Source organism: Ailuropoda melanoleuca, chromosome 5, assembly GCF_002007445.2.
Source record: "Ailuropoda melanoleuca isolate Jingjing chromosome 5, ASM200744v2, whole genome shotgun sequence".
NCBI classification, from domain to species: Eukaryota; Metazoa; Chordata; class Mammalia; order Carnivora; family Ursidae; genus Ailuropoda; species Ailuropoda melanoleuca.
In genome coordinates this window covers 78779753-78797745 of record NC_048222.1, presented here as the reverse complement: position 1 = coordinate 78797745, position 17993 = coordinate 78779753, and the positions used below count along the sequence as shown (strand labels likewise).

Genomic DNA, 17993 nt, shown 5'->3' with positions numbered 1-17993 from the left:
TTATACTTAGAATGAGGTTCCCCTCCAACACTTTGAGTATCATCTCTCCCTTCTCACTCTCTGCCCCGCACCCTACACCTAGGCAGGACCTGAGTGGAAAGTCATTTTTGGTATTTGCAAGCTCATGCTCTCAGTGTCCCGTCTTCAGGCTGGACACTAGATGTGTGCATCTCAGAGCCATGACGAGGGGTCAGTATTTAAAATCAAGTGTGACCTCGAGTTCATGCCTTAACCTTGCCCAGTCTCAGGTCACCTTTCTGTAAAATAAAGACACCAACTCCCCAGTGTAATCTTGTCTACTCTACAAAGGTGGTTGTGAGGCTGAAATGAAACAAAGCCTGTGAATGGGCTTTGTCATTGGGAAAGATTTATATTTCATTTGTTCTTGGGCTCAATGCAACGAAAACACAAAATTACCAGAGCATGAGCCATAAGAACGACCTAACAATGCCTTTGCTGGAGAAATGCATCCTAGAGGTTGTATCCTAGAGATACATATTTTATGTGAAATACTGCGGGCAGGTTTCAGTTACCCAAGAAACACTCAGTACCTAGCTTTGTTGTAAAAATATGACCACAGGCCAACAGGACCTAACCCCACCCAACACCACCAATTTAGATTAAATTAAAAAATGAACCCTAGTGGCAGTAGAAATGCTCACTGATATAAGATGAAGGCAATACAGGTTTGAGACTAAATGGTTAAAGCAAAATGAGAATCAGAAAGGTTGGTTCCAAATCTGTGGAGAGAACAGAGTGTCTGGGATCGTGGGGACCTCCCTCCTTCCTCCTTGGAGCTCCCTAGGTTATCAGGCCCAGATGTTGGCCCCCCCAAATGTAAACCATAAATTCTGGAACTGCCAGATCTCAGTGGCTAACTAACTCTATTCTTTAGAGCCAAGACTGGTTATATTTTCAGGTTGAACATTCTTCCCACAAAGACACACTCTTCCTCAGGAAGGGTCCAGGGAACCTGGGTATAGCCATCCAGGTTCCGAGTATAAATGAATCCCAATTAGGGAGTCTTTTGGACTCTTTTCCAAGAGAACAACTGTTGGGAATACTGCTGTGAAGGAGTAGAATGAAAAAGTGAAAGTATTTGTTAGGGATTGAATTGTGTCTCCTCAAAATTCATATTCTGAAGTCCTAACCCCCAGTACCTTGGAATATGACCTTCCTTGGAGACAGGGTGCTCACAGAATCTATTTTAAATGTGGCCACTAGGTAACCCTGAATCCAATATGACTGGTGTCTTTATGAAAAGGGGAAACTGAATACAGAGACAGACATGCACAGAGAGAAAATGAAGAGACCCAGGGAAAAGCCAGCCACCTACAAGCCAAGGTCTGGAACAGAGCCTCACAGCCCTCAGGAGGAACCAACCCTGTGGACACCTCGATCTCAGACTCCTGGCCTCCAGAGCCGTGAGACAATACATTTCTGTTCTTGAAGCCTGCTAGTCTGTGGCACTTTGCAACAGCAGCCTGAGCGGGCTCATACAATGCTTACTCCACAATGAAGTTCTCATAAGCAGAAGCTGTAGAGCACTTCAAGTGAATCGAAGGAGTGGGCCAGGGAACCACCCTTCGATATGGAATCTAGGGGTAAGCTGAGGATGGAGGTACCCTGAGGGGACGAGGAGGTCAGCCGCTTGCTGGGGAAACTGATGGCGAGAGACAGGAGTGGACCACAGCAATGACGTTGATCAGCCTGCACAGTCACCGAGGAGCATGCTGCATTTGCTTGGGTGCTTTTAGAGGAACTGGCTTTTAGGTGACTTTGGAGAAGGCCATTCGAGGCAGCTTGCAACTTTGGATCTGAACTGCCTTGAATTTGAATCCTGTGTCCACTCCTTGATAGCTATGTGAGCTTGGCTAGACCTCATGTGGTACTCAGTTCTTAGTAAAGGCTTCTTGGGTTCAGTTTCAGGGATCCCGGGAATAAAAGGAGATAATGTGTATGCCATCCACTTTCCCCAGGATCTTGGTATGTATCTCTCCCTCCACCTGGAACTCTTCTGCTCATCCATGCTGACCCTGCTATATATGACTTATTCCTCCTTTTTCTCAGGTCTGATGGTTAATTTCATGTGTCAACTTGACTGAGCCATGGGGTTCCCAGATATTTGGCCAAATGTTATTCCAGGTATGCCTGTGAGATTAATATTTGAATCAGTAGACTGAGTAAATCCCCAACGTGGGTTGGCCTCATTCAGTCAGTTGAAGGCCTTAATAGAAAGAAAGGCTAAGAAGGAACTCCTCCTGCCTGACTGCTTCAAACAGGGACATCAGCTCTCTCCTGCCTTTGGGTTTGAACTGAAACATTGGCTCTTCCTGGGTCTTGAGCCTGCCAGCCTTCAGACTGCAACTACCCTATCAGCTCTCCTGGGTCTCATATATATATATATCCCGTTGGTTGGTTCTGTTTCTCTGGAGAACCCTGACTAATACAGATTTTGGTGCCAAGAGTGATTCTAAAGGAACAGAATTTTAAAGATGAGTTTTGCAAACTGATCTGGGGTTTCTGGAATTGACTCTCTAATCTAAGATTTAAAGATGCCAATGACTTTATTTCTAGTAGTACAGAGAGCCTAATAGTCCAAGGCACAATCTGACAATAGAGATATAAGAAGTATGGGGGACTCCTCATCAACCACTTAAGAGAGGCAAGGATCTGGGTGACCATGTGTATGATACTTCGAACATTTTTTGTCAAAATAACGAGTATAATGAGATTGGTTGCTCCTAATGTTACTGGACAAAGTGGGGAAAGAAAAGGTTGAGCTTGGGGGTTCAAATTCCCAGCTCAAGTGTCACATAAATGACCTGCAAGCTTCTATGTCCTCCCTTTTCTCCTGTAGCTACAGGGATGAAACTGTTGAAAAATCTAACATACAACCTCATCCTATGACTGGCCGAATTGCAATGCAGATTGAATTCCCAGCTTCCCAGGGTGTCTACTGTTAAAGTAAAGGCATTGACTGGGAAGGAATGGGATCCTGGGAAGGAATGGAGATATGTGGGAAGACCCTGATGGAACTGCGGACATGGGACCCCTAAATTATTATGAGTCATCTTTGACAGTGGAAGCAGTTTCCCTACCCCCAGGAAAAGTGACCTCTTGGGGTCTATCTCTGTCTCTTTCAAATAAATTAAAAAAAAAATTCAAGGGCCTTGTACGTCAGTGAAATTTTTAGTGGTCCAGTGATGTGGCATGTTGAGATATCCCTTCTAAGGTGAAGAATAAGCTGGCACTAGGCACACCTAGTGGGACTCTTTGGATTTTGGAGGCAACATATACATCTTCCTCACTTGGGTGTGTTATTCCAGTCCATTTACTGAGTGACCTGAAAACGTGCTGGTTTTGAGTGAGGCCCAGGACAAGAGAAGGCTCTTCAACAGGTCGGGCTGGTGGGTAAGCTGCTTTGCTACTTGGGCCATATGATCCAGCAGACCCAATGGTGCTCAAAGTGGCAGTGGCAGATAGGAATGCTGAGTGGGGCCTTTGGCAGACCCCTATAAGTGAACTGCACCATAGACCCTTAGGATTTTGGAGCAAAGCCATGCCATCCTCCGTGGATAACTACTCTCCTTTTGAGAAACATCTCTTGGGCTGTTATAGGTCTTGGGTATAGACTAGATACTAGCCATGGGCCACCAAGGTACCATGAGACCTGAACTGCCCATCTTGCACTGGGTACTTTCTGACCCACCAAGTTATGAAGCTGGGCATACAGAGCCACATTCCACCATCCAACGGAAGTGGTGTATATGTAATCAGGCTTGAGGAGGCCATGAAGGCACAAGTAAGTTACAGGATAAAATGGCCCAAATACCCATGGTCCCCACTCCTACTATACTACCTCTTCTCTCCCAGCCTGCACCTATGGTGTTATGGGGCCTTCCCTATGACCAGCTGACAGAGGAAGGAAAGATTCCAGCCCAGTCCACCATTGGTTCTGCATGATACACAGGCATCACTTGAAAGTGGACAGCGGCAACATTACAACCCTTCTTTGGGACTTCCCTGAAGGATAGTGGGACCGAACATCTTCCCAGTGGACAGAACTTCTGGCAGTGTACCTGGCTGTGTCATGCTTGCTTGGAAGAAGAAATGGCCAGATGCGTGATTGTAACCTGCTTCATGGGCTGTGGCCAATGGTTTGGCTGGATAGTCAGGGACTTAGCAGAAACACAATTGGAAAACTGGTCACAAGAAAATCTGGGGAAGAGGTATGTGAATAGTCCTCTCTGTAGGGGCAAAAAATGTTAAGATATTTGTGTCCTCTGTGAATGTTCTCCAAAGGGTGAGCTCCACAGAGGAGGATTCTAATAGTCAAGTGGATATAGCATGACCTATTCTGTGGGATAGCGGTCAGCCTTCTTCTCCAGTCACCCCTGTCATTGACCAATGGGTTCATGAACAAAGTTGCCATGAAGGCAAGGATGGATTTTGTGCATGGGGTCAGCAACATGGACTTCCAGTCGCCAAGGCCAACCTGGCTGTGGCTACTGCTGAGTGCCTAAACTGCCAACAGCAGAGACCACCAGCAAGTCCCCAATATAGCACAGTCCACGGGGTGATCAGCCAGCTAGCTACCTGGTGGCAGGTTAATTACACTGGACCACTACCATCATGGAAGGGCCATGTTTTGTTCCGGCTGACATAGAAACTTCCTCTGGATATGCATTTGCCTTCCCTTCATGAAGTGCTTGTGCCCCCAAAACACCATACAGAATGCATTATCCACCATCATCATATTCCGTGGTATTCCAATGTAGCGCTGCTTCTGATCAAGGAAATCACTTTACAGCACACAAAGTGCAACAACGGGCCCATGATCATGGAATTCACTGGTGCTACCATGGTCTCCACCATCTTGAAACAGCTGGTGTGACAGAAGATTGAAATGGCCTTTGAGGACTCACTTCCAGTGCTAGCTCTGTGGCCCTATAGGGTCTGAATCAGTGTCCAGGATACATGGTGCTGTTTCTCTGATAGCCGGGCTTCACTGGTCCTGGGATCAAGGGGTGGCGATGGGAAAGACACCACCCACTGTCACCCATAACCCACTAGCAAAATGTTTGCTTCTTATTCCCACAACCTTATGCTCTGCTGGCTTAGAGATCTTAGTTCCAAAGGAAGGAATGTTTCTGCCAGGAGACACAACAATGACTCCATTGAACTGGAAGTTAAGACTGCTGCCTAATCACTTTGGGCTTCTCATGCCTCTGAATTAATAAGCAAAGAAGTTACTGTGCTGACTGAGGTGACTGATCCTGACTACCAAGGAGAAAATAGACCACTACTCTACAATGGAGGTAAGACAGAGCATGTCCGGAATTCAGAAGATCCTGCAGGGTGTCTCTCGGTGCTACCATGCCCTGAAATAAATTCAGTGGAAAAAACTACAACAACTCAATCCAAACTAGGAAGGGCCCTAGATTGGGAATGAAGGTTTGAATCACCCTACCAGGTAAAGAATAACAACCAACTGAGGTGCTTGCCGAGGGTAAAGAAAATACAGATGGGTAGTGGAAGGAGAAAGTTATAAATACCAGCTATGACCATGTACTCCTTGTCAAGAGTATTCCCTCCTTGGTGTGTTTTAAATATATTGATATATATACACTAGGTATTTTTGCTTTCTTCCCTCTCTTATCCCCTTACATAAAACCTAAAATATATTGACTTTATATCACAGTATTTAAATATTGTTAACTTTATGTCATAGTATTTAAATTATGAGATATCAAAGGGAAGAGTAAATATTTCTCAGGGACTTCACCTTCTCTTCTGGGGAAGGGGTTAGTGCGGTTTTGGTTGTACAGAGGGCACTCACATCATGAGCATTAGGCAGAATTGTAACCTTGTTAGTATTTCCATTTGGGAATTAAGTATGATTTAAGAACATGTATATTGGGTACCAAGTTGATTTGTCATGGTTAATTTTATGTGTCAACTTGACTGGACCACAGAGTGGCCAGACATTTGGCCAAACATTATTCTGGACGTGTCTATAGGAGTGTTTATAGATGAGACTAACATTTAAATTGGTACTGAGGAGACCAGATTGCTCTGCCCAATGTGGCGGGCCTCATCTAATCAGTTGAAGGCCTGGATAGACCAAAAGGCTGACCCTCCCATAAGTAAGAGAGGATTCTCCTGCCTGGTGGCCTTCAAACTGGCCCATCATCTCTTCCTGTTCTACAGCAGCTTCTGGCCTTCCAACTCAAACTGGGACATCAGCTGAGCAGATTTTGGACTTGGTCAGCCTCCCTAATTATATAAGCCAATCTTTAAAATAATCTCTTTCTCTCTCTTATTGTTTCTGTTTTTCTGGAGAACTCTGACTAATGCAGGGGTGAGATGAGAGAAGAGAGCATCACAGTGATGGGCATCCCAAGGAGCAGGTGGCTGAGCGCCCCAGTGATGAGGTGGGAAGGGAGAAAATGAGAAAACAGAGTTTCCAAGGTGAAGTCTGCCTATTTCTCTGTGTGGACCCTATCAAGCAAATCCACATATGAAAATTCAGTTTTGTATGGCAGGCAAAATTAGGAACCATAGCACCTTCACAAAAGAGGTTTGTAAGTACAGTAGGCTTCCCTTATCCATGATGGATATGTTCCAAGACCCCCCTACATAGCTTATTTTTTCCTATATATACTTACTTGTGATAAAGTTTAATACATAAATTAGGCATTATGTGAATGTTGTCTTTCTCTCTCTCAAAATACCCTATGGTGCTGCATTTGCCCTTCTTGTAATGACCCGAGGTGATAAAATGCCTAAGTGATGAGATGAAGTAAGGTGAAGGACACAGGCGTTGTGACGTCGCATTAGGCTACTATTGACCTTCTGAGGATACCTCATTAGGAGAAAATTGAAACCACAGATAAAAGGGGGACTACTGCATTTTTTAAAGCTTCCAGTTGCCCAGGCATTTGCTACAGGATTGTATGAACCTACCAGGACTTTTGCCTGGAACCAGGTACTTCTGTGTTGGGCAAGATCACCACAGCCCTCTGGGTGCTCATAGCAGGTGTGGCCCAGGTCTGGCTCTTACCTCTCAGGATGGTGACGTTGCGAAGGATTTCTCCATGCTGTGTGTCCACAGCCTTCATCTCCTCTACGATCATGGAGAGGTTGCGGACGTTGAAGTCCAGCCGCGCACTGAGCAGGCTGAAGCGCTCCCGGAGCAGGTCCGTGGTGCCCAGCATGAGGGAGACGGACTTGTTCAGGTAGTAGAGCTCCTCGGCATGGGTGTGGAAGCCCAGCGTGCAGGAGAGCCGCACGTCGTCCAGGTACTTGAGCATGCTGTGCACATGGTTGTCGGTGGCATTGATGTTGGTGAAGATGGTGCTGATCTCGATCTCGTGCGAAGCCATGCGTCCTTCTAGCGTCTCGAACCTCTCCACCGTGCGGTTCTGGGCATAGCGGGTGTGGTACTGCAGATCGTGCATGTTCTCCTCATGGTCGTCCAGGAAGGATGAGATGTTATCCAGCTGCAGCTGCAGGCCCATGACCTGCAGCACCAAGTCGTGCATGCTCTCGGCATTCTGACTGATGCGCTGCGAGGACACCCCCAGGGTGGCCTGGATGTTCTTGACTGCTTCTCCGGTCTTGGCTGAGGTGGTGCGCAGGCTGCTGAAGAGCCGGGTGTAGTTTTGCCAGTCAGTGACAATCTTCTGGAGGGTCAGGGTCTCCTCGTCAGTCTTCCGCCGGATCCCATGGATCCACTCCGAAGTCTGCCCCACAGTGAAGTTGATCTGGTGGACTGTGGCCTTGACGTCATAGCAGTCCTGGGTGAGGTCCTTCAGAGAGAGGTCCAGGCCAGCCGTGGTGGCCTGCCAGCCTCTCACCTGGGCGAGAAAGAGCCCCAGAGACTGGTTGACCTGGTGGATAGAGAAGGAACAACTGCCCATCTCCTGGGAGATCTGACTGCTGGTGGTGGAGAGCAACTCATGGGTCTGAGAGGTCTGGTCCAGCTGCACTTCCTGGGCCAGAAGCATCTTCTGAATTCCCTCCAGCTCCTCCTGCAGTTTTCTGATCTCTTGCTCCAGCTGCCCAGCCTCATGGCAGAAAGAACAGTTGTTTGGGGTTTTCAGATCTTCAGGGGAAAGGGACAACATTTTGAGTTGCTGAAGGATCGTGGGACAAAAGTTGTTTCTTACATATTTCAGAGCATAATGAATTGTCAAGTGGCTTCCCAATCCCTCTTCCTATCCTAAGCCTGCTATGAAATCCTTTTTGAAAAAGCCTTACCATCTCTATGAAATATTATATTACCAAATGTCTTTACTATGACCTGAAATGTAGAATTGGGGATATTTTTTCCATCTTGCCACCAAATTCTCGAGAATATATCTTCATAACTTTTCTAATGTTGCCAAGAACCACCCATTTACACTTTATCTTAAAATTTCTCCAAATATTTTTTTATTTTTTTTTCTTTTTTTTTCTTTTTTTTTTTTTTTTTTAAAGATTTTATTTATTTATTTGACAGAGATAGAGACAGCCAGCGAGAGAGGGAACACAAGCAGGGGGAGTGGGAGAGGAAGAAGCAGGCTCATAGCAGAGGAGCCTGATGTGGGGCTCGATCCCGTAACGCTGGGATCACGCCCTGAGCCGAAGGCAGACGCCTAACCGCTGTGCCACCCAGGCGCCCCTCTCCAAATATTTTTATACTTGTTACCAATAAACTTATGGGGAAAAGATGGTGTGGGGAAGATTTCTCCCTGTGACAGATGAGAAATGAGGTGCAGAGAAGCTTGCCATATATCCCTCATCTAGTACTTTCTCTTTCTATCAGGGCAGGCCACCTCTACCGCTTCTATTGTGGCTCCTTCTGTCTCAGTCTCAGAATGAGAAGGTCCCTGGTTGAAGCAGGAGATAGCATCATGGACTGGTAGGGTAGGGTAGGGTAGACTTATCAAGAGGTTTTGGAAGATCTTAAAAATAATTTCTGGGTAGTTGGGTGGCTCAGTTGGTTACGCGTCTGACTCTTGATTTTGGCTTGGGTTATGATCTCAGGGTTCTGGGATCGAGCCCTGTGTTGGGTTCCCTGCTCAGCAGGAAGTCTGCTTGTCTCTCTCTCTGTCTCTGCCCCTCCTCCTGCTTGCACCTGCACTTTCTTTCTTTCTCAAATAATAGATAAATCTTTAAAAAATAGTAATCATTTCAGATACATGAGAATAACTGAGGAATGCAGTGTCTTCCGGTTCCTTCTCTACCTGCAGTCTCTGGCTAGATCTGTACCACACACAGAAACCCTGGCCCCAGTCCTGGGTGAATCCCAGGACAACAGCCCTCTCTGAATGGACAGGGAGGCAGGGAGCCATAGCTGTCTTTCCCTTGTGCCTAGAAGGTTGATGAAGGCTGCCCTATTCCAGGCCTGGAGGAAACACTGACTGTTCCCCCATTAATACTGGTCTTCCTTCTTAGTCATGAGCACATTTGGACACTGGACACTTACCCAGTCCCTGGAGATTTTCCTGCATAGACATAAGCTTCTTATCATAAATGGCCTGGGCCAGGGAGATGTCTTCTGAGAGAGAGTCCACTTTCCTGAAAACTGTATGGGAAACACAGATGAGAAACTGGGGCAGGGTCTTAGCTCAGAGAAACAGCAGTCATTTGTTGAGAAGGTATTTTTATGAGCCTTTCTGCAACCAAAACCATTCACCCTTCTATGGGGCTTTTCAGTGGGGGGAAGGAAGATGCTTCTCATGGCCAGGCTTTGTCACGCATTCCTTAAAAACATAGATCTACATCTATCTGTAGATCTAGATAGATCTATACCTCTTTATATATCTCCCTTAAGTGTTATATGCTTGTGTGTATATATGTATATGAATGTGTGTATGTGCGTGTGTGTGTATCTATATAGCCCCCTCCACGTTTTAAAACTAGGACCTGACCACAGGATAGAATAGAATAGGGAAAATATAGAAAAAAAATACAAAAAGAATATAAAAAATATTCTTAATCCTACCACTGAGAGATAATAGCCATCAATATCTTCATTTATCTCTTGGATTCTTATCTCCCAAACCATTCTGTAGTTACATAGATATATGTATACTTTTTTAGAAAACAGCAACAGTAACCTGGAATGTTTGGAATATCTCATCTATTTTCTTTCATTTTGCTTCACTGGAATCATGTCATGGACATTTTTCTATTGAGGTTTAAATCACTTGAAGATCATTACCTTTTTTTCCCATTACTTTTAATGTCTGTATCATATGCTATATAAATGACTCAGCAATTATATAAAAATCCCCTGTGGTTGGGGGACACTTCCGAGCCTACAAATAAAACTTGATACGTAAGTACGAATAACACTTGTTCCTAGAAATAATCCTTATATTTGATGGTTGTGCGTATATGGTTATTCTCTTAGGATACATTGCTTGAAATAGAATTAATGGGTCAAAGTGTATTAATATTTTTGAAGTTGGACACATGGTTCTGAAGTAACCCCTAGGAAAAGTTTTACCAGCTTATACCAGCTTCTCAGGGGTCAGTGCTGACCAGAGGTTAGAGCTCATCTGGGCAGTAGCAGGATCCCTGGCTTTCTCTAGCAAATGCCGGCTGGATGGGGAAGTGAGAGGAGAGGACAGGGTAGACAAGATGTTTCCCACAGAGCCTAGGAAGGTAAGTTCGGGGGATGGAAATAGTCCCAACAAGAGAGTTAGGGAATGCAACTTCTGGTCCATGTTTGCCTCAGATTTGTTGGGTGTCATCAGGCAAGTCAGTTAATCTTTCTGCAGCTCAACTGAATCATCTGTAAAAGGAAAGTATGACGCTAGATGACTTCTGATGTTCTTCTCAGCTCCAAAATTCCATGATTCCATTTTTTTTTTTAAATCTCTGGGCTTTAATTGACATTGTACATCTCAGAGCTGTTGAGACTTTATTAGTAGCAGCGACATGTTGAGAGATCCTAGGAACAGTTCTATACCATTATATTACACTAGCACCTAGAGTTTATAGTATTTATTATTCCATTTGAGCCTCCCCCAAATTAAAATTGCTTATATAAATGGGGGGAACAGAGGCGTAGAAAGACTGAATGACTTTGATTCCTGTCCTAATGCTTTATAAAGTCTACCTCCAAGCCAATACCCAAGGGCTCATTCATGTAATTCACCCTGTTCATTTTTTCACTGTACATTTCATGATTTGTAATTACATATGAATTTGTTTACTGTTTTCCTTACTTTTTAGATCTTATTTTTTCTCACCTTTTCAAAATTAAGTCTTGTAATGTATACTAAAAAAGTACACGTATATAATTTATAAATAAATAGGTATATTTTACAGGTGTGAGGTTATCATTTTTTTCTTTCCCAATATTTAAGTATAAAAATTTTTAAACAGAGTAATCAGGCTTGGACAGTGACTATCTTATTTGTACAGTAGGCAGTAGTGTATCTACTGTCTATATTCCATAATTAACATTTTACTGTATTTACTTTATTATACATCTGTCCATTCTATCTTCTTATCTATTCATCAACCTATCTAATTTTTTGATGCATTTTAAATCAAACATTTTACTGATGGGGCGCACGGTCAAAAAAAAGTTCATAGATTATTGTTCTAGACCTAGGGTTGGCAAAGCAGGATCTGCACGCTGAATGTAACCCAATGTCGCTTTGCTGGAACAAAGCCAACTCCATTCATTTACCTATTGTCCCCTGGATGCTTTTGCTCTACAATGGCAGAGTGGTTTTGACAGAGACCATATGTGGCTTGTAAATCCTAAAATATTTATTACCTAGCCCTTTACAGAAAGTTTACCAAACCTTGCTCTAGATTATAAGCTTCATAAAGACAAGACCTATGTTTTATTAAGCAGCATATGCCCAGTGCCTAATACAGTTCTTGGCTTGTAGTATGCATGCAACAGATACCTGGTTAAATGAATAAGTGGATTTTCCAAGTCCCTATGAGGAAGACTAATTTTGCTCAACCTTCCGGACTTTGTCCACAGTCTTGACCATAATACCTTGACTAGGACTGTTCACATATATATTCACAAATCTCTAGTCATTTATTTGACTGATATTATTGAGCACCTACTAACCAGGTCAGGATGGTGCCTGCTCTGCTCTAGGGACTTGCGATACCCAGGCTGGAGGCAAAAACAAAAGGAAGCCTGAAGTTCTCCCTGGATTCCCTGAATGCACTCCCCCCTCAATTATTATGATCTTCTGTTCACTCACTCTGGATCTTAGGGCAAATATTTCACCTTCCCAGATATGTGGAATGAGGTCAGCCTCCCATTTTGGGGCTTGTTGAGATGATTCTTGGATGTCATATGTGCAACAGCGCCTGGCACCTGGTGGGCACCCATCACTGACCACACCCTCTAAAGCGCGTAGGTGCTTGTGTTCCTCTCTGGGCTCAAGCCTATGGCTGCTGGAGCTTTATTCATGGTCCTGCGGGTGCGGGGAGGTGGGACCCTGTAAGGCCTGACCAGGAACAGACTCTGAAAGTTCCCTGATGTCCAGTTTGCTACCTCAGAATGATGGACAGCAGCTTCCCCCCTCCTCTGGCAGGATTTGGCCCACTTTCTGAGAAGCCAAGCCCCGTGAAGTGATTGAGTAGAAAGAAGTGGGGCTGAACAAGGTGAAGGGTTTGGAAAGTTCTTGAAATCAATGGTCCTCAAACCTGGTTGCACATTGTAATCCCCTAAGGAACGTCTACAGATTAGTAAAGCCGGGGTCCTACCCAGAGATTATGATCTCACTCATCTGGAGCGAGGAGCTCTGGCGTCTTTCCGAGGTTTTCTAGCCTCCAGACAAAATGGAGACCCGCTCTCTCTGATGGTGAAATGTGAGGGACTCATCGTGATGTTCCCTTCACCTGGCACAAAGTAGGTGTTTGGCTTCTGTTGGATTAGTTAACACCTTCAGGACTCCTGGGATGTGACTAGAGTGTCTATTCTAGTCATTAGCATGCTGGCCTCTCGCCCTCAAGCCAAGAAAGCCAGTTGCTGAACATCTCCAGCCGGGCCCGGGACCAGGTGCCTCCTTTTAGGGGGGTGCTCACCTGGCCTGAGGCACCCACGCCCTCTCGCTCCTCACTTGCCTCACCCGAGTTCTGGCCTTGTCCCCAATATCTAGTCCACTGGAACAAAAAAACTACTGGCTTCCCTTAGTAAAGACATCAGGATTTTTAAAATTTGAAGCTGAGTGGCATGGGATTGCAGCAAGAAGCCGTCAAATTTGTTTCCCTCAGTTTAGCACAATCTCTTAGCATCCAGAAGGCAGAGGTTGCCCGAACCCGGCTGGGAGCCATCATCTGGTTGGCTACCATAGTCACACAAGCTATGGTGTGTATGACCCCCACCACACTCCAGGTCCCCGGCCTTCACCTACAGGACTCTGCTCTAACAAGCGAGGTCCAAGTGAGACGCAGGAAATCGCATTTAACGAATACTCGGGGTGATCTTGATGCAAGCAGGCATCCAACCTCACTTTGAGAAACACTCACAAAGACCATGGAAGAGACTTCAAAATTGCCTGATCCAGGGATCTCAGCCCTGGATGTACATTACCCAGGTGATTCTAACATGGAGCTGAAACTGGGAACGGCTGGGCTGGTCCTGTCCTCTCATCTTACCAGTAGGAAAACAGAGGTCCTGAGAAGGGAAGCGCCTTGCTCAAAGCCACACAGCTACTTACTGACCGGAAATCGGTGGCAGGTCGCTGAAGTCTGAATCAAGTATGACGGCTCCCTAGGCAGAAAGATGCTGGACTATCCGAAGCTGCTGGGCACCTACACTCACCCAGAGAGGCCAGCACGGCCACGGCCACCAGGAGCAGGGCCAGGAAGAGGTAAAGAATCCGCACCGATGTGTGCAAAGACAGGTTCTTCTGGCAGCGGCTGCAGCGGGGCCCCGGCCGGCCTGTTGGGGGGCAACGGAGACCAGTGGCTGAGGCTGCAGGTGAAGGGTCAGGTTCATGTCCCCGCTCTGACCTGTCTCATCACATCTCAATCCAGCCTCAGAAGGGGAGCTGTTCTCCATCCTCATCTCATGTCTGCCCATCTCACTGTGTTCTTTCTAGGTCCTCAAGCTTTTAGTGATAGAAGAGACCAGAGTTGGGGTCTTCAAAGAACACCCCCATCACTGCCATCATTCTCTTTTAGGGCAACATCAATGAGCCCAGGGTGTAGGGAAACACCTCTTCCTGATACATTGGGCTTATGATGGTCCACAACATGGGGCAGCAAGCCTTGTATCATCATTGGGTGACCAACGTGTCCCAGTGTGCCTAGGATTTTCTGGGCTTTAGCATCAAAGTCTCCTGTTGAGGGAATTCTCGGTATGGGGCTAACCAGTCATACACCCAGGGAAACCCCTCAGTCCCCAAACTTCTTGGGTGACCAGCAGTTCTCCGGGAAACAGAACAAATGGTTCCAGTCCACCAGCTGGGTCCCTGGTTTGGAAGGAGAAGGGAGCCAGGTATTCCTGGCTACTCTCGCACGAGGCCAATGACCAGTGGGAATGCAACTGTGAAATTGTTGTGACATTTCTAAGGCAGATTCAACCTCGGCTGCACATTATGAATACTGGGAACGTTTAAAACCCTGATGCCCCTTTCACACTCCAGAAAAAAAGGCATCAGAATTTCTGAGGGCTGGTCATGGACTTCCTGGGGTGATTACAATATAGAGCACGGTTGAGAATAGCTGTGCGAATCTGTACCAAAACCCACTGAGAAGCCCTCCTCTAAGTAACAGTTCTGGTGGCATTGGTTTCTGAGAGTATCTGCGTGCCAAGCTGGGTCCTGAAGGCCAAAGGGATGAGCCACTTGGGAGGCATGGAATATGGTGAAGGGGACAGTTCTGGGCCAATTAGAGGACAGGCCCTGGGGGAGATGGCAGAGGTCCCTGACTGGTCTCAGGAGGAGTCCTGGAGACAGATGTCACTTGTGTCAAACTTTGACATCATCCACACTGCTTAAACCAGGCCCATGCAACCCTGCCCTTCCACCCTCCAGGGAGCAGTGGAGAAAGGACAGCCAGGATTTTGAAGTCACGTAGAGAGATAAGTCACCAGCCTGGGAATAGGCACAAGGAGATCAGAGGGCAGCCCCCAGGGCCCTTACCCTCTTGTGTGCATGGGAAGGTCGGCATGTCCTCGTCGTCACCAGCCAGCTCCTCTTCTGTAACACATAACGCATCTCCATCGCCAGTGGCCGACCTCACTGTGACGGAGCCAGTGCTGTCAGACCCGGGGTTGGAACCTGGAGCCACACCCACCCTCTCCAGCCACCACAATCCCCACACCCCACACCCACTCCTGCCCTTGAATCCAAGTCAGCCCACTGGAGCTCCAGGTGATCTGGCAGTGAGCAGAGAAAAGGGGAAAGGAGATAAGAATCAAGCGACTGAGGAACTGAGATGTCCCAACACCTCTGGGTAAGGAGATTTTTTGATCTCCCACAAGCCAGTAAAGATACACAGGCCAGCTCAACTGCCTATTCTCTCTGCACATTGCTCAAACCCTTGGGGTGGAATACGAAGGAATTAGAGCTGATTGTTTGATCCAGCCCAGCATCCTTCCATTCTCTGGCACATGGCAACACAAGCAGAATTCCTTTGCTCCAAGGTCAAGGGTAAATCTGCAAGATGCTGCATCCAGCCTAGCTGGGGGGCTGCACAGAGGAGGAAGTAGGAGCGAAGAGGATATGAGATGACCACAGACCTCTGCTTCACACACTGCCTCACCAGGACTAGACAGGGTGTGATAGGGACCATGGCGGAAGCAGGTCTCATGTGGGAAGGGTGATCTGATACTTAGTCCCTGGGATCATGTGTTCCCTAAATAAGAACTAGGCGATGGATTCCCTCATTCAGGAGAGTGCTCTTGCTTCCCCAGGCACCTCATACCTCCTCCTGCTTACAAGACCTGGTCCTTTGTAAACGATGAGAAAGATGCCCAAAATAGGAGGAGGTGAGCCAAATTTCCAAGTGGGTGTTTAAGAATTGAGCAAATAGTACTTTTGTCCTGGCAAGTGTGTGTGGGGCGGGGGGATGTGCAAGCTGATCGTGACAACTGAACTCCTGGGAGATGTCTGTTGAGGGGATTTTTTACAACTTTGCCTCAGGGCACCTGGGTGGCTCAGTCAGTTAAACACCTTCCTTTCGCTCAGGTCATGATCTTGGGGTCCTGGGATTGAGTCCCACATTGCGGTCCCTAATCAGTGGGGAGTCTGCTTCTCCCTCTCCCTCTGCCCCCTCCCCCACTTTGCTCTCTCTCTCTCTCAAATAAATAAAATCTTAAAAAAACCAAAAAACCTATACCTCAAAATCCAGAGGCTATAAAAGAAAAAAACTGATGTATTTGACTACATGATAATAAAATGAAAATGCTTTTGCATGACCAAAAAAAAGTCAATGACAAACTGGGAGAAAATATTGACAGTATATATTATAGATAAAGGGCTAATATACCAAGTTTATAAAGAGCTTTAAAAAATTCAGGCAATGGAATGAATTCAGTAGCCACAGGATGCAAAATCAATGTATAGAAATCTATTGCATTTTTTTTTATATCAGCTCCACACTGGTGTGGAGCCCCATGCAGAGCTTGAAATCATGACCCTGAGATTGAGACCTGAGCTGAGATCAAGAGCCACCCAGGAACCCCTGTTGCATTTCTATGCACTAATAATGAAGCAGCTGCAAAAGAAATTAAGGAATCAACCTCACTTACAATTGTGCCAAAACCAATAAGATACCTAGGAATGAACCTAACCAAAGAGATAAAAGACCTGTACTCTGAAAACCATAAAACACTGGTGAAAGAAATTGAAGATAACACAAAGAAATGGAAAGAACTACCATGTTCATGGATCAGAAGAACAAATATTGTTAAAACATCTATACTACTCAAAGCAATCTACACATTTAATGCAATCCCTATCAAAATACCAACAGCATTTTTCACAGAACTGGAATTAACAATCCTAAAATTTGTATGGAACTATGAAAGACCCCGAATAGTCAAAGCAATTTTGAAAAGAAAAACAAAACTAGGAGTATCACAAAGCTATAGTAATCAAAATAGTATGGCACTGGCACAAGAATAGACACATAGATCAATGGAACAGAACAGAAAACCCAGAAATAAACCCACAATTATATGGTCAATTAATTTTCGACAAAGGAGGAAAGGAATATGCAATGGGAAAAAGAGAGTCTCTTCAACAAACGGTGCTGGGAAAACTGGACGGCTCCTTGTAAAAGAATGAAACTGGATCACTTTCTTACATCATACACAAAATAAATTCAAAATGGATCTGAACCACAAAAATCGTAGAAGTGATCACAGGCAATAATTTCTCTGACATCAGCCATAACAACATCTTTCTAGATTTGTCTCCTGAGGCAAGAGAAACAAAAGCAAATATAAACTATCAGGAATAAAAAGCTTCTGCATGGTGAAGGAAACAATCAACAAAACTAAAAAACAACTTACAGAATGGGAGAAGATATTTGCAAATGACATATCAGATAAAGGGTTAGTATCCAAAATGTATAAAGAATATATAAAACTCAACACCCAAAATATGAAAAATCCAATTAAAAATGGGCACAAGACATGAACAGACATTTCTCCAAAGGAGACATCCAGGTGGCCAACAGACACATGAAAAGATGCTCAACATAACTCATCTTCAGGGAAATGCAAATCAAAACCACAATGATATATCACCTCACACCTGTTAGAATGGCTATTATCAGGAAGGCAAGAGGTAACAAGTGTTGGGGAGGATGTGGAGAAAAGGGAACCCTTGTGCACTGTTGGTGGGAATGCACACTGGAGCAGCCGCTGTGGAAAACAGTATTGAGGTTCCTCAAAAAGTTAAAAATAGAACTACCCTACGACCCTATGATCCAGTAATCACATTACTGGGTATTTACCCCCAAAATACAAAAAACATGAACTCAAAGGGATACATGCATCCTGA

General features: G+C 45.4%; 1 protein-coding gene across 5 annotated transcripts in view; it reads right to left on the bottom strand.

The window, feature by feature from the left end:
• SCARA3 (scavenger receptor class A member 3) overlaps positions 1-17993 on the bottom strand; it is a 72055-nt gene that overhangs the window by 35582 nt on the left and 18480 nt on the right. For all 5 annotated transcript variants that reach the window (XM_034661334.1, XM_034661332.1, XM_034661333.1 and 2 more), the window contains 4 exons: positions 15126-15224; positions 13802-13921; positions 9476-9574; positions 7067-8110 (listed from right to left, as the gene is read on the bottom strand). In XM_034661334.1, coding sequence (XP_034517225.1) covers positions 7067-8110; positions 9476-9574; positions 13802-13921; positions 15126-15224 — 1362 coding nt within the window. The remainder of the gene's footprint in view (positions 1-7066; positions 8111-9475; positions 9575-13801; positions 13922-15125; positions 15225-17993) is intronic.